This window comes from Mytilus galloprovincialis, chromosome 13 (genome assembly GCF_965363235.1).
Source record: "Mytilus galloprovincialis chromosome 13, xbMytGall1.hap1.1, whole genome shotgun sequence".
In the NCBI taxonomy this organism is placed as follows: Eukaryota; Metazoa; Mollusca; class Bivalvia; order Mytilida; family Mytilidae; genus Mytilus; species Mytilus galloprovincialis.
This window is the reverse complement of record NC_134850.1, coordinates 68,338,189-68,361,807: the sequence shown is the minus strand read 5'-3', so window position 1 is coordinate 68,361,807 and position 23,619 is coordinate 68,338,189. Positions and strand designations below refer to the sequence as shown.

At 30.5% G+C, this 23,619-nt stretch overlaps 1 protein-coding gene and 1 long non-coding RNA gene across 2 annotated transcripts; both read left to right on the top strand.

The window, feature by feature from the left end:
• The first annotated feature begins 178 nt into the window (after positions 1-178).
• On the top strand, positions 179-18,383 carry LOC143056181 (uncharacterized). Its single transcript, XM_076229264.1, has 12 exons — positions 179-193; positions 1,451-1,459; positions 8,236-8,341; positions 10,652-10,753; positions 12,469-12,480; positions 13,030-13,137; positions 14,185-14,208; positions 14,747-14,761; positions 15,280-15,306; positions 16,331-16,357; positions 17,516-17,542; positions 18,310-18,383. The coding sequence occupies exons 1-12, from the start codon at positions 179-181 to the stop codon at positions 18,381-18,383; spliced, it is 546 nt and encodes a 181-aa protein (XP_076085379.1).
• Positions 18,384-19,027: 644 nt separating this feature from the next.
• On the top strand, positions 19,028-21,702 carry LOC143057660 (uncharacterized). The gene is made up of 3 exons (XR_012972778.1): positions 19,028-20,350; positions 21,154-21,162; positions 21,620-21,702. It is a non-coding gene; the product is annotated as an uncharacterized LOC143057660 (long non-coding RNA).
• The last annotated feature ends 1,917 nt before the right edge of the window (positions 21,703-23,619 follow it).

Here is a 23,619-nt window from a genome sequence, read left to right as displayed (position 1 = left end):
CAAATTTGGGCAATTTTAAACGACTCGTAGCTTGAAAATTAGTACGGTGACCCATACTTTTGTTATTATTTTTTGAAAAAGTGTAGTCAAATATTCATTTGGCAAAGTATAAGATAATGTTTAATTTTATGTTGATACCACTGGATTACAGACATACAATCTCTTAATTTGAATTGAAATGCAGACGTACCCTGTAAATTATAAAAAAAATATATACACATGGAAAAAGTATTGCAACACCTTGATTTTTTAAAACTTAAAAAATCAACCTCATGTTTTGGATGGAATATGATAATATATTTGTAAAATAATATTGAAACGTAGTTAATGATAACATCGGCATTAAAACGAACAAAAAATGTATGAAAAAAAATGTTTTATCTAACCAAAAGTTTTATAATGAAATGAAGTGTTTTTTGTACAAAACAATGCATTTTACAACTTTTACTGTAGTCAAACTTTACAATGTCAGACATTTCAAAATTTCTCTCCAGATGATTGTTCACATCATGGCTGACCATTATACGCCAAAGAATTAGTACTTTGTGCGCAGTCTCCATTCAAATGGATAACCGCATCTAAACGTCTTCTGATCCCTGTCATAAGTAGACTAATTTGTTGCCAAGGTACCAGCAACCTATCCTGACGAAGAGTATAGTTTATTTCATGACGTGTTTGAACTGGGGTGTCCTTTCGTGCATTTTACGCCCAATAGTATCCCATATATGTTCGATATGTTTCAAATTCGGGCTACGATCGGGCCAAGGAAGATAAACCGAAATCCATTGGAACAATGAATCTTCCTCCATGATGTTAATTTCCAATTTTGGCGAGCTCTGCACTATATTGAATACGGACAACTGTGTGTCTGTCTGTAGACAATGGTCCCCGAAATGGTCTTATTGCACGAAAACCGGAAGCGTGCAATTGTCACAGCGACATACTTGCTTCTCTAATGCTGATTGTCTGTCATCTTGCTGCAGTTATGAGTTGTGGATGACCAATTACAAGGTGTCAATCACATAACTTTATAAACTTGGTCATTTAAAGTGTTGAAAACAATGAGGATACAACATGTGTTTTATTGTTTACGAGTACAGTAGCTGCATGTGCAGAGAAGAACTTATCAAGTCGATATTTATTGATTAAACTCAGGTGATATTTAAATAATGTTTAATTAGTTATAACAAATTATCTACCAAAAAAATAAAGAGTGTTTTTTTTAATTTGAATTACAATTTGGTGTTGCAATACTTTTTCCCATGTGTATATATCTGAAGGAGAACTGTGTTTTAAATTATTGAAAAAAATGACTAGCTTTTGAGTAGATTTGTGATTTTTGAACGAATTCATTTCTTGAAAAAAGTTGACTAGTGTTTTCTAACATACAATTTGTTGAATGCATTTTATAAATAAAAAATCGTACATGTATTGAGTGTTTTCATTGCAGCTCCCGATTGTAAGTACTTATTATCTACTGCTTTAACAATTAAAAAAATGTGATAATGTAAAACCATTTTAAGAAATTTTAACATTGCAATTGGGGATTGTTGTTGTATTCACGAGATCGTCCCATTATTTGTTTCTATCTTAAGTTTTTTTTCCTCTAGGGTGTAAATTTTAAAACCCTTTTTCTTTTGCACCTCTTAATCGAAAAACTTGCAATTCTTATGATTTAGTCTAGGTGTATGACAGAGAGTTGATAAAAAGAGAAGAAAGGACGAAGTTATATCTAAATAATTTGATTTTGGATGTAACGCGTCTTCTGATTGGCTGACGTTATTTTTTTATGAGCCCATAGACATAATTTAGTCATGTGACCGTGACGTCATCAACGTTTTTTTCATGGTTTTCTACGGTTTAAAATGGAATTTAGAATTAAATTATAAGAAATGACTATAATATTTTTTCTGTCTATTCGAAATAACATAAAAAATGTGGTGCACACTGTAAATTACCCGCTACGCGCGTTATTCAGTGTGCACTAAATTTGTTATGTTATTTCTTCATAGACAGAAAAAATATTACAGTCATTCCTTAAATGTTTAAATTTGCTGAAACAAACCAGATAATTATCATAAATTAATGTTTGAACACTAGTATACATCTTTGATAATATCGTGTTGACGGTGTTCCATAAACACGTCCGCAGTGGAATCAAATTAGCCGGTTTATTTTAAATTTTGAAATTCTTATTCATATTTCGTCTTCGGTCTCAAGTAATAAATTAGCTTAACTTCTGTATGAGGGGTGAAGCTTACATGTAATATCTCTGTTTAAAGAAACAAACTATAACCACCATAGCTGGCCAGTGACCTTGACCCTAGTATATAAGCACCTGTTCCATAATAACTTGTCATTATTTTTCTAGAGGGTGTGAAGTGAACACTTCACTTGAATTCTTTTTAGTTATTTTATTTTTATCTAAGATTTAGGGGAAAGTTACTAAAGTTACATTTAACTTGTCTACGATTTACGACAAGTTCTAATGTTATTTTGTTAATTAGAAATAATAATTCCTCAATTGTCTACGATGTATGACAAGTGTTGATGGAAATGAATTTAAAAAATTCTTGTCTACGATGTATGACAAGTGTCAATGGAAATTAATTAAAATTTTTATTGTCTACGATGTATGACAATTTTATATATATTCATTAATAAGTATTTGCCTTAGTACGATGTACAGCACATTTGCTCCTGTTTGTTAAACAGGTAGATATTTAAAAGTATTTCTATTCACCTGAAGATTGTGAGTACTCTTCAGAATTTACACGTGTTTTACCTGCACAGGTACACATTATTTTATTACAATGGCTGAATTTGATTATGCAAATGTATTGCTTTTGCAAGATGTTTAGAATTATGTTTACACTAACAAGGGTGATGGCTATGATTTTCATCACCTCTGAGTTGTTTTAGAAATTAAAGATGATAAATTTAATAGGAAAACGAGGTATTTTGAATAAATCCTCTTCTTAAACAGTTATAAAACCTAGTAGTTTTATAAAAGATCATAATGGCATTGCAATTGGAAATAATTGACAAAGCAACAGAACGAGTCAAAAGTAAGTTTTTAAAATCTAGTGATACTTGTATAGCTTCAAAATCTACTTGGTTTGTGAATTTTTCTCAAGATAGGTTTGTGCAATACATATTGATGCATTGACTCATTATTATTAATGTAGTAAAGAACATGTATGAATCATGAGGTTTGAGACAGTTTCTTTGCCTATAACTCAAGCAGAGTTTGTAGAGAAACCTGCTGCTTTATTCGAATTTTGCCATTAGAGGCATACTTTTATGAAGATTTAGTTCTAATTTTGATCTGAACTACTGTGATGATACTATTCATGTACCTCCTTTTGGAGTTTGTGCCATGGCTGATGATAGTCCAGCCGGAACTGAATTTTGATACGTCTTTTGATCCTGCATTAAGGTTTTCAGAAGCCTTTAAGGCTTCTCTTAGTGAGATTAATGGTCCATTATCTCATCCTGTTTGTTGAACAGTTTAATCATGATTTTGCTTGGAAAATCCCAAAATTGTTTAAAAAGGCAGAAAACTGTGTCTAAGTTTTCTTCTGGACTTTCTGTGACTGTTATTAATACTACCATGTCAGTAAATATCAAATCAGGAAAATATCATGTTCATTGAGGAGTAATACTATCACCCTGAGAACTGTGAGAATCCTAGTGTGTCTAGGATAAATAACAAGATTGAAATGGCACTGCCTCGACAGGCCCACTATGTGGTTTCAAAGATGCAGGAAACCCAGAGATACTTTATTAAGGGGTTGATCATCACCCCTTTTGTTGAGGATTTTATTGTAAAATTCTATTTGTTTGTTTGACCATGGGTTTCTATTTAAACGCATAGGAGATGCTCAGAAACATCTAGATGATAAAACTTATTTGTAATTCTGATGTGATAGTTGATTTATTACGTTTTTAGTTATGATTGCATGAAGCAAACTTGGTGATTATACAAAGATTCTAAAGCAAATTCTAGATTCCTTGGAAGAGGTTCCAGGTCTAGCAATTATTTTACTCCCAGCTGTTATGGGAAAGGCAATATCAGTCTTTTAACTGTGGAGGCTCTGTTGGTCAACAGGGCGTATACTAGTAGGCAACTCCCTTCATTGAGAGGGAGAGGTTTCCAAAAAGGGAACAGAGAATCTCAAAGAGGTCACATTTCTCAACCAGTTGCTATATACAGTAGATAACTTAAATACTATGATTTGGAAAATGTTACTAATGATCTATTGATATTAGATTTAATAAGAAATGGTTATAAAATTATTTTTAGTGATGTACCACATATTTGAATATAATACATTTCACCTTTCATAAGGATGAAATAATTTCAGAAGTCCAAAAATTGATAGCTAAGGGAGCTATTTAAGAGGTTGATCGATCATTGGCAAATCAGTTTATTTCCTATATTTTCTTAGTTTCTAAGAAAGATGGGTCTTCAAGGCCTGTTACCTATTTGAATAATTCAAACAAACTTAGCTTGTGGCTAATCAGCATTTGGAGCAGGACCATTTATCTTTTGTTTAGATGTAATTCTTAGGGATGGTTATCTATATATATATAGAGAGAGAGAGCTAACATCTATAGATCTCACAGATGCATATTTAAGTATCATTTATGATTATATCACAATTTCCTGATTCATGTGGAAAGGACATTGATATGATATTTATGTTCTTTGTTTTGGATTGGCTTCTGCATCGTCAAGAGTTTTTACTAAGGTTTTAAAACCTGTCTATGTATTTTTATGAAATAATGTCACTTGAAGTATATACATGCTATAGTTTATACATTGATGATTCTTTTATTATGGATCAGAATTTAGATGGTTGTATTGTGAATACAGAAGAAGTGGTGCAAATGCTTGATAAGCTGTGCTTCAGATTAAATTTTGAGAAGTTGGTACTCATTCCTTGGAATCACATTGTTTTCCTTTGTCTCATTATTGATACTGAGCTATTTAAGTTTTTTATGACAGATGAGAAATGGTAAAATTATCTCCCTTGGGAAATTCTTCTTAAATAGAATTGTGTAACTGTATTATAGATGATTTGCATCATATATTGGTCTTGTGGCACATGCTTTTAATGCAGTATCTGTGGGAATGTTGCAGAAACATGGCGAGAAATAATGTTGAAACACTGTATAGTTGTTACAGTGTTTATTATCATCAATCTATAGGTGAAATTTTTAACAATTTAAATCAGAAATTAAGAATTGATTTTTAGACCCATCCAAATAAGTTTTTGGATTGGACCAGATGCCTCATTAGAAGGATTTGGGATCCAAATTTGAAGAAAATGTTTCTGTTGGTAGATGGAGCTTCTTTAAGAACATGCGCTCATTTCATATAGATTTCTTAGAATTGTTGGCTATATTTTTCTTTTGGAGAGAAATTTTTAGCACAGAGAGTTATACAATCAGAAAATACAATTTCAGTAGCATTTATTATGCAATAGGAGGTATAACCTCTTTGTCACTTTTAAAACATGCTTACTACAAATATTTCATTATTTGGGCTTGGTGTTCAAGAAAGAACATTTTTATCACAGCTCTTTATATTCCTGGTAAGAAAATTTTGATGCTTATCATATGTCTAAAAAATTTACAGATTCAACAGGATGGCAATTGAAAGAAGATATATTTGTTTTGTTGTTATCACGTTTTCATTTTCATATCTGTAGATAATTGATTCGTTGTCTTTTGACCAACAAGCTACGTTCAGAGATGTTTGTACTTTTCATGGTCAGATTTAAGACCTTATATTTTCCCATCTTTTTCATTGTTGGGGATAATTATAAAGAAAATTATTAGTGATAAAGTTCAGAAGGCTCTTTTGATTATTCCTTTTGGTCTGCTCAGAGTTGGTTTTCTTTGCTGAGACCAATTTTAATTTATTTGACAGTTAAAAGTTCTGCTAAACATAAAAGTTAGTAACAATGTTACATACTGAAGAATGCCTTTCCGTTAGGAAGAGATTTGATTTAACTGTGTATTGTAAAAAATATAAGTGAACCAACACCTGAAGAGTTGATTGTGCGGTAGGGTAAAAACGTGTGTATTATATTCAGAAATCACTTTAATATAAACAGGAGATTTCAAAATCATTTGTAAAATATATTTACACTTCATCTTGGAGATCATGCATCTATGATCAAGCATTATCAATATTTTTTGAGAAATTTCATTATTTGGTGTGTTCAAAGAGAACTAATTCCTTATCACCATCTAAAAAGGATGTTATTGATTATTGAAATTTTTTGTAAAACACAAGCTTTTCATATTCAGCATGTTTAATGTGAATTTTACTTGTTTTATGTTGAAACAGACTTGATCCTTTAAGAAGTAGATGTTACTAAATTTGTTTGTTTACTACATGCATATGTGAAAGGTTGCTTAAGCCTGAATCTGCAATTGAAGAGTAAGATACTCTTTCACTGTGGAGATGAATTTAGTGCTATCTTTTTGAGTTCTTTATATTCATTAGAGGATTTTACATTGAATACTGTCTTTTATACTTGTGTCTTTATTTGCCTTGACTACAACTGCCAAAGTACAATCTTTATCAGCTGTAGATTTACATTCTATGTCTTTCATTCAGAGACATGGCACTTCATTTTTTCATATACATGAGTTTTTGAAAAATACTAGATCTGTTAGTTAGTCTACCTAATGAGGTGATCAAGGGTTTTGATAAACCAAAACTTTGTGTTGTTAAGACAATGATTTATCATGTTTTGTGTACAAAATATGTGAGAGAATTCATCTAAGTCTTTTCGTAAAGTTTAGATAGTTAGAGATAGTTCTAATTTTAGCTGAGGTTTTAAGGATTACTCATTTAGAGGAACCTCTTCATAAGTGCATTTAGCTTCAGGATGTTCTATTAAAGACATTATGGCAACAGCTTAGTCTGGACATATGATAAAACTTTTTATAAGTTCTATAAAAGGGAAAGTGAATAATATCAGTACTAAAACACTTTTCTTCAGTTGTAGTTACTGGATGATCTTGTGATTTCTATGCTTTATTAAATGTTGGCATTTATAAAAATTGTTTTTAGTTTGTGTCTACACTTTAAACAAGCTAATTTATTACTTGAGACCGAAGGCGAAATATGAATAAGAATGTTCCTTCATCCAAGCATATCTTGGATGTGCAGGATGAAGGTCATTCTTAGAATATGAGCCTGAGGCTCGAAAGTAATTAATTCCCACCCTAGGGATTTTCAGTCAGACCCACCCTTTTTCCAATGGGTTTTATATTTGGTCGACACAAACTTGCTTTAAATTATGACAAGTTATTATGGAACAGGTGCTTATATACTAGGGTCAAGGTCACTGGCCAGCTATGGTGGTTATAGTTTGTTTCTTTAAACAGAGATATTACATGTAAGCCTAACCCCTCATAGAGAAGTTAAGCTAATTTATTACTTTCGAGCCTCAGGCTCATATTCTAAGAATGACCTTCATCCTGCACATCCAAGATATGCTTGGATGAAGGAACATTATCTTCCACAATATCTTAGTACATCGAATCCTCTTGCATACGAAATGGGTCGAACAAAACACCCTTGAAATCAACAGTTTTAAATAATTATTTCTAAATTCCATTGCCGTCAAAAACTTATATATCTTGGGTGTTTTTAAAACAATATAACATTTTGTATTTGGTGTTTCCTTAGAATATTTGATAAAACTGGAGGTAACATTAGATGATTTCTAAAGTTTTTACGCATGGGGCGAAAATTTGGTTTGTTAACTAACAGTAATTGTTATTTTCTTTTATGAAAAAAAAAACAAGCATGTAAAATGTTGTCCTTGGTAATTGACAGGAATAAAACATTTCTCGAGCAAAATATTTCATTATTTGAAACAAAGATAGAATATGCATAGTTTTTAGACATGTGCAAATTTACAAAATTAATAAAGTCTAATAGGGACAGAAATGGTAGTATATTCATTGTTCTCGTTATTAATCGTAAAAATGCATACTAGTGACATAAACTGTGAATACGTGATTTTCACTTTTCATTATACTTTAGACTAATCATCAATACGAATTTGAAACATAATATTTCACTTGCTAATTTTACGAACACAATGATACATGTATATAAAGAGATAAGAACCCTGATATGATATACGAACATTTTATTTGTTCTTTGTTTAACAATATTTATTCGTCGTATGTTGATTATTTCAGTCTGTAAAAGCAACCCATGTGTGTTTGGTAAATGTACAAACACGCCTCCATCATACAATTGCACGTGTGATCCTGGTTACACAGGGAAAACTTGTACATTATGTAAGTTCAATTTGACAATTTCCATTATTACAGAATAATGAAATAGTCAGGATTTTCTTAATTGAAATTTCGAATGTGACGAGATAAATGATAAGACACAAAAGGCCTACATGCAGTTGAGGATAACCAACTTGAACTGGAAGTTTACATATTAATCATTCGAAACACTATGGATGTTCTTCTCCCAGTCATAGATTGCCTCAGCCGTATTTGGAATTTTAAATCCCGAATGCTCTTCAACTTTATATTTCTTTGGCTATCTTACTATTTTGATCTGCACGTCATTGGTGAGTGTTATGTTGACGAAACGCGCTTCAAATTATACGCCGAAAACCTTTGAGAACTATTTAATCAGTATATTGTTCTTTAAATTAATAAAAACAGACGGAGTAATCTGACACGTAGTGTTATCATTGTAAGCGAAAAATTTATAGACATTTTATAAAGTAGGAGGTTTGGCTAGCCATTTAACAAGATTCAACCCACTTGTTTTCTTTTAAATGTCCTGTACAAGTCAGGAATATGGCAGCTGTTATCAAATAGTTTGTTTCTATGAATGTTGGCTTTTACTTTGCTGTACTTGAGTGTTTCTGTAGTTCCTTTGTTTTCTTTGTTAAAGTTGAAGGTTTCCCTCGATTAAAATTTGTAACCCGTATTTTTTTGCTCTTTATTGATTTTGATTTTTGCATACCGGTATTTTTATGTTGCCTTTTTTGTCTTAACAGCAAAGAAATAAGCAAAACACATTATTTTTTTTAGAAGAAAACGAATAATGATAATAAAATCAGATGACAAATAAAGATGTAAAATTACTACATATTATAGTATTAATCTATACTAAATAATGTCGATGTTTTAATGATAAAATGAAAAAAAAACTATGAGTATAAGTCATAAACGGAAATATTGATGACGAAGAGAACAAATATAGATCATACGAAATATTAAAGAAACAATATGATGGTTACCCGCAATACGAATGGATGGAGTCGATACCAAGGGGAAACTTAAAACAATGTGTTCTCCTTTTAGTGAGAATGCGTACGAGTGTGCTATTTGTTTATAAAATGAAGAAAAAATCAGTTTCTTAAAATTGAGAAAAGGGATGTGGCGGGTATTTGCCAATCCACGCAGAACCTTTGTTAATTCAATATAACTATTGTCTAGATATTTTGATAAAACAAACTTTTACATCATTTGAATGATAAAAACAAGATTTGTTTCATAGATTGAAAGTCCGGAACTATATTCTACTTTTCTCTTTACAATTTTCAGCTATTGATTGTAAGTATCTACCAAATAAGAAGAAAAAAAATTGTGATTTAAATAATTTCGTTTGTTGAAAGAGTTAATTTTCCGTGACTTTTGTAATTTTCTAATGAATATTTGTGGTGCCATTTTTACAAATCAATTAGTTTGTTTATATTTAAATCTGCATGTACTACAGTATGTATTTATGCTGTTCATAAATTTCATACACATCTTCATAGCTTAAGGTTGCTAGGGTGTCTTACTCCATCTTGGATTTTGAAATATAGAAAACAGGTCTTGATCTTTAATAAAATGTGCAAATTTCGACAGAAGTAGGTAATTCATTTTTAAAAATATTCATTTTAATTTTGAAAATGACACTTTTAATCATATTCATGGCTGTTTTTTACAAAGCAAAAAAGAATATTGTTGTTTGATTAAATTTTTACAATTTTAATTGATAAGAGGAAAAAACGCAAATGGAAGGGCAGATAATTCTGAAAAAGTTACTTTTACCACAGAATGTGTTAAGAATTACCTATTATACTATTTAGCAAGAAAACGAGTTCCGTGACCCTATTTTCTTCTTTTTCTTATCTGAAAGCATACTATTAGCGCTATCTTCTCATATTTTCTCTTCAAATTTCTTTGGTGTATTTCCGTTTGGAAAATTGAGTTTTCCATGCATAATCTATACAACATCTGTCAATTTTGCACAACTTGTAAAGTGGAAAACGCCCCATGACCTATTCCTTTTACTATGTTTTGTAAACTACATTTTGACAAATTCTCAAAAACATACTATGGACTTTGATTAAAACACCTCACCCAATCTACATTAAAGAGTAACATACGAATTTCATTTGTAATGATATATTAAGTAAATAAATATATATGTTTATTTTGTTTAACTTTTAAAGAAAGTATTTCTTACTTAAACAGCTAGACTTTCAAGTTTGATGTTAAATAATAGAAAAAGAACTAGTATCATACTTGAATAAAATCCAATAAATTATATGAATAATTACAAACATAGATATTTAATTGACATATTTTTTATCAGATTGTGTGTCCAAACCTTGTCAAAATGGAGGCTCATGTCAGACATCTACTTCCGGTTTTAAATGCATTTGTGCAGCAGGTTACGCAGGATCTTCTTGTCAGAGTACGTATAGTTCACAATGTCATCAAACACATAGGATATCGTTCTAATTGCTTTAGAATTCTTTTCAGATTGATGAACCGCTACTTATCGTACGTGTCATGTAAGGAATTGCCATCACTTTTGAAACTTCCGAAAATTGTACATAAAATATTTATGAAGTAGAAAGTCTTTATGATAGATGCGAGAAAAAAATTTAAACCACATCACGGCCATAATGATTAGGAAAACCAACATCGTAAAAAAAATTTTTTTAAAAGAAATCCAAGTTTAAGTCCATAAGTATTTTGAAGATCAAAATTATAGAGATATTCAAATAAAGAAGGTAAAGCATTATCGCCAATGAGTCAACTCTCCACAAAAGACCAAATTGCAAATAAGCTTAAAACTAATGGTGTCTTTTTGTTATAATTTTTCAAAAATATGTAGCTAATACTAACAATGACCACTGCCCTTTCCTCCATCTTGATATATATATATATATATATATATATATGTCATTAACGGAAAGCTTAATACTAAAATTTATGATAAAAGAGATGATTTCTCATTTCCTATCGTTGGTTGTTCATTTTTGGATGTTGACGTTCAATTGTCACCGTCGTACGGTGTTTATGTATCTCAATTTGTACGATTCGCTCGTGTATGTAACAATGTTTTAGAATTTAACGAGAGAAATTTATGTATTACTGAAAAATTATTACACCAGGGTTTTCTCTATCACAAACTAGTTAAAACATTTACTAAATTTTATCATCTGTATAAGGATATCATTCGTAAATATAGCTCAACATGCAGACTTCTTATAAGTTCAGGTATTTCACATCCAGTATTTTATGGAAATATTCTTTATAAAGCACAAAAATGTCAGCATTCACCTCAGAAACTAACTAAGCCAAGTCATTAAAGATTGCATATTTTGGCGTTAATATTGATTCACTTATAGGCTCTTTACATCGGAACTAAACACACTTATTATTAATAAACAAGTTGTTGTCATAACACGGGTCATGTTCTTCTCATATATGTTATGATGGTATGATACTAAACCCCTCCCGGGGAGGATTGTGCCTGATATTCATATGATGAAGACATGATTTTTCAATCAGTTTAATTGAAGTCTGGAGCTGCCATGTCAGTTAACTGCTAGTAGTCTGATGTTATTTATTTATTTTTGTCATTTTGTTTATTTTCTTTGGTTACATCTTCTGACATCAGACTCGAACTTCTCTTGAACTGAATTTTAATGTGCGTATTGTTATGCGTTTACTTTTCTGCATTGGCTAGAGGTAAAGGGGGAGAGTTGAGATCTCACAAACATGTTTAACCCCGCCGCATTTTTGCGCCTGTCCCAAGTCAGGAGCCTCTGACCTTTGTTAGTCTTGTATTATTTTAACTTTTAGTTTCTTGTGTACAATTCTGAGTTTAGTATGTTGTTCATTATCACTGAACTAGTATATATTTGTTTAGGGGCCAGCTGAAGGACGCCTTCGGGTGCGAGAATTTGTCGTTGCATTGAAGACCTGTTGGTGACCTTCTGCTGTTGTCTGCTCTGTGGTCGGGTTGTTGTCTCTGACAGATTCCCCATTTCCATTCTCAATTATACCTCATGATTCGGTCTAATCTTGTTGCACCTTGAACAAATAACACAATATTCTGAAAATCATTCAGCTCCAGTGCATACCTTACATTTTATACATTGTTTTCTCTAATTGCAGATGTAGTTGATCGTAAGTTGGCCATTCTTTACTTTTTATATTGCAACAAAAATCTATTACAAATGACGCTATTTTGTATATTACAATTTGATTCTTATCTTTAACCATGAATTATAAAGCATTTCTTTCTAATGGGTTTGTTATTTACCGATTAATATTATCTGCCACGTGTTGAGAAGAATGTCGGAACTTGTTCTATCTTATTTTAAAACAAATGCTGTATATCTAATTTCATATTTGAACACATTGGCATGAGGTGTATTTGTTTTTGATGGAGCACAAAAAAAAAAGGGATTATTTTCGGAGTTTTCTACCAAATTGCTATTTATTAAAACACAAATTTCAGATTGATATCAGCTACGACATACAAAGACTCACTGTCGTTCAAACATGCGTTTAAAACGATATTTGTTTTTATCTAGTTATTACACACATGAAATAAGAATAGACAAAAACACCTACAATGTTTAGTTATCAACATTCAAATAAGTTCGATATATAGCAATGTATAATGAAATCATTGAGATATAGTATAAACCACAAAACTATAATTATTTGTAGATTGTAAACCTGACCCATGTCTGCATTCTGGGTGGTGCGTGAGCACAACAAACGGTTATACATGTCAATGTACATCAAGATATACAGGGAAAAACTGCCAAACATATGGTAAGAAAGACCAGTTGATATAATTGTTTCTTATGTAACCGCTTTGTTGCATCTACTGATAATGTATTACCCGTATGACTATTTCCTCACTGACTGTTAAAGATACAAACTCCTTTATTTAAAAAAAAAACATCAAGTGTTATTTCAATTTCTATAGCAATTTGTAATTTATGCTTTCTTTTCTTGAATATTTCAACTCGAACTTTTGAAAAATGAAGATCATCGTCAACTTTGGTTCAGGAAATAGCCATCGAATACCAATTATTTTAATGATGAGCAAATTCCATATCATAAAAAAGTATAAACAAATTGTCGAATTCCAATTTGAATAAAAAAAAGGAGAAAACCTGAAAAATCTTACATAGCAAATAGTAAGACTATATAAAAGAAATAAGAGAAAAGAAACTGTCATATCCATGGCTTGTAGTTATTACGACAACCGACAATCAATTACATACTTGTTTCTGGATAAGGACATATTCTGTTAAGGATTGTTACGGGTTTAACAGTTTTTGAAGGACTGCTCAGCACCGTCTCTAATATGTGTAACTCGGTGGAACACTGCATATAATGCCTGGAGTAAAGTAAGCATACAGGAATTCGAAGCCTTAGATTTAATTTACTAGTTGGTGATGAGTATCATTACACATTTGTATACACGGCTCTTTTTGTCACATAACGGCTCTTTTTTATGACATACGGTTGGTTAAAACTGTAATGTTTAATCGTAACGTTGTTCGTAAGATACTATAAACGTACATCAAGTGTTTAAATAATTGTGTTTGTCTTCACGGCCAGGCCTTGGTATTACAATTGTCATTCGATAGATTGCTATTCTCCCTTCGCTGTATTTATTTTATATTCATTGTGCACGATGTTAACATGTCTTTCTTTATACCGATGTAATAATTTAAATGTGTCAAAATAAAGATATATGCGCTTTTATAAACAATAATTTACATACAACAACCCAATCAATTCTTCCTTCTATTATTTTAAGAACATACTATTCAAATTAAATGATTAATACAATTGTTTCCCTTACAGTTACAACCTCTACGGCCCAGTCTAGTAAGTACACAGTAATCTATCATGTCTTGTTCGAAATTACAACTTTTGTTATTTGGTTTGAAATATCATTTACCCTTCAACGATTTTGTAATAGGAAAAAGAAAAATAAGCCTTCGACAACATGAAAAAAGAAAGCTAAAACTTATATTACACATCCTATTAATATTACTAAGCATATATTTTACGTTTGATCTATAAAAGACTTAAAAAAAACAGTTGTAATATATGTTTAAACTAGATTATTTACCGGATTTGATATAACATGAGCAACAGGACGGGTGCAAGGATCTGCTTACTCTTCCAGAGCACCTGCGATCATCCCTAGTTTTTTTTGGGGGGGTCGTGATACTTATTCTTTAGTTTTTCTACGTTGTGTCGTGTGTACTATTGTTTGTCTGTTTGTCTTTTTCATTTTTAGCCATGGCGTTGTCAGTTTATTTTCGATTTATGAGTTTGACTGTCCCTCTGTTATCTTTTGTCCCTCTTTGATTACACATTCTTAAGATGCTATATAAACAAACATTTAATTTTACTGTAGCAACAACAGCAACAAGTAAGTGAATATAATATTAGTGTAAAGCTTTTCATAACTAACATATTTGTTACTAGTTAAATTGTTCTGAAAAAATGTTTCCCTCTTTCGTTTTCTGTCGTAAGAGTAAGTTTAAAAAACCTTATTAAAAAACTATAACAAAATGATAAGTCAAACTGTAATAATTTGATCATATTGATTTCCTATAACGTGTCTTTGTCAACTTAGTGTTCTTTGACTGAGTGTACCGCGACTAAGTGGCTTCTAACATAGTGTCTTGCGACTAAGTATGTTATAACTTGGTGTGGTTTTTTTAAACCTTTTTTTTGCTTACTATTATTTGAATTTGTCATCGGATAGTTTATATTTTGTCACTTTTCATTATTTATAGACATTCGTTGTGTCCAAGTAGAATGCTGTGTTCGCTGTTTATTTGTCAAATAGTTTTATTGCTTTATATTGTTAGGTTCCTGCCTATTTAAACTATTCTAAACATTAAATTTCATTTATATTCTTATCAAAAAGACATTTATTTTCAGCAACATCATGGATTAAGGTTACACAACGTAAGAATTACATATATAAAAGTGTATTAAGTTTCTAAGCTTCCAAGATGTTCCTTTGGTGTAACTAGCTATTGTATTGTTATATATACATTTGTAGATTTTATCCTATATCATTAACTATCTACACAAATAAACAAAAATATATCAAACATTAAAAATCGTTATTGCAAACTTTCAATTTGACAGTTTATTTTTTTGATGAGACGATATCGACATCAACACTCTTTTGGGGAAGTAGACTCAAAACTTGATTTCATTTCAAACTTTAATAGAACCGCGCTCACTTTTTTAAAAATAGATATAAAACCTTTTTTACAGAATTTGGTATACATCTTGTGTAAATAAACCTCAAACTAATAAAACGTTTGAAATTGGATGGTACGTCAGACCTGAATTGAGAACAAATCACAAACGTCCTCTACTTTTTCATGTAATTTAAATTTGAAATATCAACTTCACATATTGATATAGGAGATATGCATTTCCCAACTTATTCTGTAGTCAAGAGCTTACAGCTACTACCCAGACTTTATCAAAAGTCACCAGTGTCTGAGCTCATATTTAATAAACCAGTTTTATGTAATGAAATACCTCGTCTTTTTCTAAAAGGGTTTATCGAAAGATGCTAAGACCAACTTCTCAAAACATCTTAATAACGTGTTTTAGTGTTTAAGTGTTCTTTTATTTGTCTTTGTAAATTTTTAACTTTACTCTATTTAGTTTATTTGTATATATATTCTTTGTGCGTAAATCGTTGCTTATATCTCTCGCCAATATGTTGCTTTGGTGACGGGATATTTTGTATCCTTGACTTTTATTTTAACTGATGTGCTTTGTTTGTCTTTATAGTAATTAAAATTATAACTCACTATGTTAGTTGACTGTTGTATCCCTAATTTTAAACATGTGCTACTTGCTTATAGGGATGCTACTCATACCATTGTTTTAGTTAATATATTCAATCCAGTCTTGAAGAGAACTAACAAAAACTCCTTGACAGATTGTTTTTTTTCTTTTGTTATAGCAACCTCTTGGAAAAAAATTACTCTACGTAAGTAATTTCATACTACAATCAAATGATTAAAATCATCTAATATAAATAACAATTATTTATCATTTTTCTTTGTATTAAACAATGTCTAATCATTTGATGTTATGGCGCCACTTTTGATATTTACATTTAATCCTTCATTTGTGTTTTCTCTCACGGCTTTCAACAAGGAGAAAAACTCAAATTATTACACCTGTTCATGCGAAAGTTTAAGTCAAAACAAATTTGGTTCTAGATATGTCGTTATATATTTCGTTTTCTACATGAAGATTAAGATTAATAAATGATTAACTCAAATTAAATATTTGTATGATAATATTCAGTTTGAATTTGAATATCAAACAAACCTTAGAAATGTGTTGAGATTACTGTTTTTTAAAACGAAGTGGTTGTTCAAAAAATAAATAATAAAATATCGTTTTTGATTATTTATAAACAATGGTTTTACAGTGCAATTTAGTATGTGTCTTTAGAAAATTAAAAGCCAACTTGGAAGATTTTCAATAATTTATCTGAATTAACCAAAAACATGTTTAGATCGAAATCCTACCTAATATATAAATGTATACTTTTTTTAATCTGTATAGTCATACCATACTGATATTAATAAATCTACTTGCAATAATGTCTGCTAGACATTGATGTGAATACTTTCAGATTAGTACTGTATGTCTTTTTGTTAGTTGTGATAAACTTGTAATGACAAGTCTTGTCTTTTTTCAACTGTTCTGATGTAACACTACTTTTCCAGGTAAAGGAAGTATTATACACTTGCAAACAGGTTTTACCCCGTCATATTCCGCATGTATCAGTCCGACGAAAGAAACCTGTATTACAGTGGTTGTCTTTTGTTGCTGTTAATAAGGTTTTGCCCATATATTGGTTTGAACGTAGAACGGGTAGTTAATTTTCTCGGTTGAATACACAATTGCCGTGTCAGAAACTTTTATACATTATTGTAGTTTGCTACATGTATGCGGAATCCCTTTTTTGTTATTGTTGAATGGCGTATATTAAGGTAGCTTCTAAGTCATGTGGTCTTTGTAGAAAGTTGTCTTTTTCTTTTTTAGTTATCCATGTTATCATAACATACTTACTTGTATAACAAACAATTTATCAGATAGATTTAAGAATATAAATGATTATCTTTCTTTCTAGCAACATCATGGTTAAAGGTAACTCTACGTAAGTAATAACATTTTAAATTTATAACAGCGAAGAACACAAGGAAATCATTACTCATATTTGCCAGCTTTCAATGAGATGCTGCATTTACCCATATGGATTTCCATTGGTGACCGTTTTTGTCTTTGATAATAAAATTGGTTATATAGATTAAACAAAACACCGATGAGAACTCTTTTGCATAAATTGTAAACTCTTAAGACTATATGATTAACAGTCATCATTGTTAAATATAATTGTAAATTCAAAATGGTAGAGGTCAATATAATGTGCATTAATCAAACGCCTGACTTAAACCCATCTACAGAACGAATGGAAAACAACTGTAATATTCCTGACTTAAATCCATCTACGGAACGAATGGAAAACAACTGTAATATTCATGACTTAAATCCATCTACGGAACGAATGGAAAACAACTGTAATATTCCTGACTTGATACAGGCATTTTTTTTTATCAAATTGTATATCATTACTACAAACGTCTAAAGCTTTTTATTTCCAATTTATTAAATGTCCACTAGCTAGTGTGTCATGGTTTCAAAAGGAAGTTTCTTTGATCGAGAAAGGATGTTCAAAAGCACAATGTTATTACAATGTCCATCTTTGATTTTAAATGAATCTATCATCAACAAATATTTAGTTGCATACGAATATAGCTTATAAACTAATCCTTATGGTATGATGTGAACTTTTATCTTTGAAAATATAAATATTATGTTCATTAAACACACATTTTATTTCAAATATCCACTAATCCGTTTCAGCCTCAATAGCACCAACAACTGGTAAGTTATTCAATAGATGGCGCTCTTTACAATTAGGGTCAAATATGTTTTGATATACAAAAAAGCTTTATCTCAACTCACTACCCAAATCTCATATATATTCCTTGTCGCAGATATTTCGTATTGTATATGCCGCCGCGATATAGCCTTTTTGTGCTCATGCGGCGTAAAGCAACCATAAATCAATCGTATTGTATATGTGTTTAATATGGTTTCTTTGTTTGATAGTCTTTTTTTTGTATATCTGTACGCCACGTACATATGTAGTTTACAGTAATTACAACATTTGTAATTCACTTTTTGTACACATATTGTATCTTCATATAATGATCGTTAAAGTCTTGTTTTATAGAACAGCTTGTTTTGACACTACAATTGTAAAAAATTCTGAATTCTATTTAAAAAAAACCTTTAAAATACTTATGGATATTTCATGTTCATTAATAGATTTACGCCAGTCAAGGGTTTCTGTTTATTATAACTCTCACATCAAAAATAACAAATATGTAAAATTATAGTATGTGAGGCATATATGTTGGTTCAAAAGCCATTTATAGTTTTAACTTACATGTTATTATTAACTAAAACTGACAACAAATTACATTAACGTTTTTTTTGGTAAATAACTGAAAAACAGATAAACAATTATTCGAATTACAATTCACAGCACTATCAAAACAAATCAACAAGGCTGAATGACTAATAAATCGATAAGTATGATATTCTTTGAATTAAAGGGAAAAGAATCATTTTATTACAGGAAAAATGTTATTTGTTATTTGAATTACTCATAAAATTACATTGTCATTGTTTTCCCTTATAGCACTTACTGATCGTAAGTACAATTTCAATTTTATGGTCTCATAGGCATTATAGTTATTCCATTATAAGGCAGTTTGCCGTTCACTGATACCCCAAATAGCAAAAAGTGATTCTGAATACTATGGCTGGTTTTTGTTTAATAAAATCATTAGGGTCATGTCATTTTTTCATTTTTGAATTGATGAAAATATTGTTGTACAAAACCTGTTACGTATAACTATACTTTACGGTTTCGGTTTTGCTGTTTTGTTAAATGCCATGAAGTGATGGAGGGATGTTAGCGTCTATTTCCTTTTATTTCCAAATAAGAAAGCTTTCCACATCTCACTGTTTTATAAATAAGAATTATTTGTTCAGCGCGTACACCTCATTGTCATAGTATGTGCTACTGCCACTGGATCGGTGTCACTGCGATTAAATGACTCCAAAGACAACCCGTTCAGTATTCATTAATTAATACTAACATGATCTTTATGATACATTGTTTATGTGAACCATATAATCTTAATGAAATCAAGGTTGTGTCTCCTTTTGATATTTGCTCGATCTGTACTTATGTATCAATACTACTGGTAACACGGCACTGCTGGTTTGACCGAGAAGCTTGTTTTTCCAAGTTGATATATTAAATAAAACCAGGGTAATTACTTCAGGAGAAAAGATCATACTTATCAGTTTTGTTTTCAGTTTTACAGGAAACAAAATACTTTTAGCCAATCAGAAGCCGTCTTCAATCCAAAATAAAATTATTATTTAATGACAGAAATATCTGTAACACTCTTGACACTTACTGACAAAGAAATCGATCTGTTGAAAATGATGACTAATATGAATGCACGTTGAAAGCATTAAATAAATCTTAACAATTGGAGGGGGTGAATACAGAACTGAAATGTATATTTTGATTCATATAAGATATAGTTCTCTTATAGAGCACATACTAAATGGTAATCGAATTGAGTTAACGATTGAGTCTTATGCAGAAGAAACGCGCGTCTGGCGAAATTAATTATAATCCTGGTACCTTTAATAACTATTATATTGTAATGTTTATTGGTATAAACGTTACATCAAAGTTATATATTTACAGATTGTAAACCCGACCCATGTAAACATTCGGGATGGTGCATAAATAATGGATCTGACTACTCTTGCCAGTGTTTATCAAGATATACTGGTAAAAATTGTGAACTTTTAGGTGAGCATCCCAGTGTCGTCTATAAACATCATTTCAACGTTGAATGTAACAAGACTAAATGCAACACCTTTATAGAATATTTTAAATCAATACTGTGTTAGATATATATTTTATTGTTGTATAATATAAATTTCATCTTCCTTCTCTAAATGATTTCAATGATTTTTTTAATGATCTGACTCTTTCACAACAGGATACAAATGATGTGTATGACCTGAAGTTTTATGCATATGCATACACAACAATTACTCAAAATAGATCGGAATACTTTTACACTGTAATTCTGATGCTGATGTTCAATGAACCGCCGCGAAAACTCCCTAAAGACACCATGCTTAAAATATCTGCAGGAAATACTCAAAAATGCATGTACAAAGTCAGGAATTTTACATTTGTTTTCCATTAGTTTGAAAGTTGAGGAACTTATCTATCGTTTTGAATTTTACCTTGAGTTTGGTATTTTACTATTTAGTACGTTTGTCCGCATACGACCACTTAGTTGCGCCAGTTACAGATACAAATTAGAACAAATCTGAATAGTATATAAAGCTGAAAACAATCAGAAATTGAAACTAGGCAAATGCTTCGAAAGTTTAAGAAATTAAGCCTTTCTAAGTAACGAACTTAATAATGATTATTTTTTCTATCAAATTTTAGAAAATTACATACTTTTGAGGTATCTGCTTTAAAACCTACACAGCGTATGTCTTATTGAGATATTAAATTTGCTGTTTAACTAATGTCCTTTGTACATCGGTATTCCCTATTAATATTTAATTGTGTATATTTGTTTTCTCTTTTAGCCTCTACCAGTAAGTTAATAAAAATAGATATTATTATAGCTTAACACAAATAACAATAATTTATTAGTGATGTCACTATTTGGGATGTTTTGGGTTTCACTTTTGGTATGTATCTTTTTAAGACATTACGTGTGCTCAAGTAATATCTGAAAATTGATTTGCAGCTGGTATATTTCATTTTTAACGAAAAATTGATCTCAATCAAATTCACATTGTTATCTCCAAGCAATATGTAGATCAGATATATTGAAAATGAATCTAGCAACTAACAATGTAAAACATTATGATCATTTCAAAATGTCTTCCCTGTAATTTATAAATTAAAAGTTTACCTTTTAAATCAAATGAAATAATATTTCATATAAATGTCCGAACGATGATTACTTCATAGAAAACTCATGAAAAGAATATCCGTTTCATTCGATAAGAATCTGAACATGATGTGTATTGTTTTGTTTACTTTTAGGTGGATGATACTGGAAATGCGTGAAAACAACAGGAAAAAAGGAACTATTTTGTCAAAAAACATTATTTAAAAATCGAATTTCACTCTTTGTCATGTTTTTATTATTGATATTATTTTGAGAGACGTAATTGATTTTTGTAGTTTTATACTCCAGGAATAATACAAAGCAACAAAACAAATTTTGTGTCAAAAACGTAGCACAACGCTATTTCCAAAATGGAATAGAATGAAGTACAAAATGTAAAAAAAAGGCAAAACAAAAAATAAAAAACAACAGAAAGCATAATTAGGGTTGACTTCGGATGGTTGGCCGTTCCTGTGTATCTGTGATTTGATTATCGTCAATATCGTCTTGAGAGTCGAATTCGGCGATTTTATAATCTTCAAATCGTAAAAAAGGTACGGAAATTTAAATCCGAAAAATGGATATAACTGGGGTGACACAGTCATTTCACCAATGTCAAACATATAATGATGACGTCCGTTAAACATTTAATGAAATAACAAATTTTGGAACCTAATAGACCTATTGCAATCTGCTTTGAAGTAACTAATATAAAGAAAATCAACCATCATAGATGTTAACTAAATCACCAGTCGCTACTAAAAACATATAACACAGAAATGGAAAGATAATATCTCATTCATTCTAAAGTTTTATCACCCTTCATACTTTTGCCGTTTCTTTCATTTATTATTTAATTGTAGATAGATATCAGCAACGTCTTTATTCATTTTTTGAATAGATATCACCCTTATAAAAGAAAATTGAATTAAACATATTAAATGAACTGTTATCTCCGTTCAAGGCTTCTGTATAATGCAAATATGTGGCCTGTCCAGAAATAATTAAATGATATGTCATTCGGAAGTGTACCAAGGTTTAATAAGAATGCAAAATCAAACAATTAAAAGTCGTACCGTGTAGGCAATGTACGATGATGAGTAATAAGTTCATGTTATGTCAAGTCAGTCACAGTCACAACCAAGACGGTATCAGGCTTTGTGTCAGTAAATAAGGTGTACATAATGTGAACATACACAGACATAGCATAGCAATTATGATAGTTACGCGCAATACGATTCAAAAGAATGCATTAAATTGCTTAGGAAAAAAGGAATTAAAAACAGTGAAACATGAAACTATCATATTTGTCATTATCCCTAAATAAAATCACTAGCCGTATTTGGCACAATTCTTTAAAATTTTAGGTCATCAATGCTCTTCATCTTGTTTTGCTTTCTTACTATTTTGACCTGAGCATCAATGATGAGTTTTATGGAGACGAAACACGCGTCTTGCGTATTAAAATCTTAGCCTGGAAAAGTTCATCGAATAAAGGGTTATATTCAAATGTATGCAAACATTGATTGTAAAATCAACATTGAAATTACCAAACGACATCACATGGCATTTAATCTACTATTCCTCTCTGAATATCATATTTTGTGACATTACACGTGGCTAATAATCATAACGTCTTTTTTAATATAAAAAAATAGCGATATTATTGGCATTATTATATTCAAAATTATATTTAGGAGAAAAAAATCAACCTTCAAAAAATAATCTCAAAATGATATTGCAGTTATGTACTAAATCGCAAGGAAAGAATACATTTCTAAAATAGAAATCAATAAATTAACTTGATAGGTTCAAGTGAAAAAGATATCGTGCAAACTTTTTGTATCAGATCTTTGACGTAGTTACCTTATAGCCTTGATTTGAAAAAAAATGTAGTATCAATGTATTCGTAGAGTTATCTTTCTTTTCATGACAAATGTCTTTTTAAATGCTTCTTAAGTTGAAAAGGTCAAAAAGTGCAAAGTTGAGCATTAAGGACCAAAATTCATAAAAGTCCTGTCAAATATAGCTAAGATAATCTCTTTCTGGGGTAGAACGCAAAGTTTACAGTTCTTAAAAAGAGAAATATATTTTCATGTAGTAATATGCAGTGGTTCTTTTTAACTTGAAAACCAATCTTTATTTAAAGTATTAA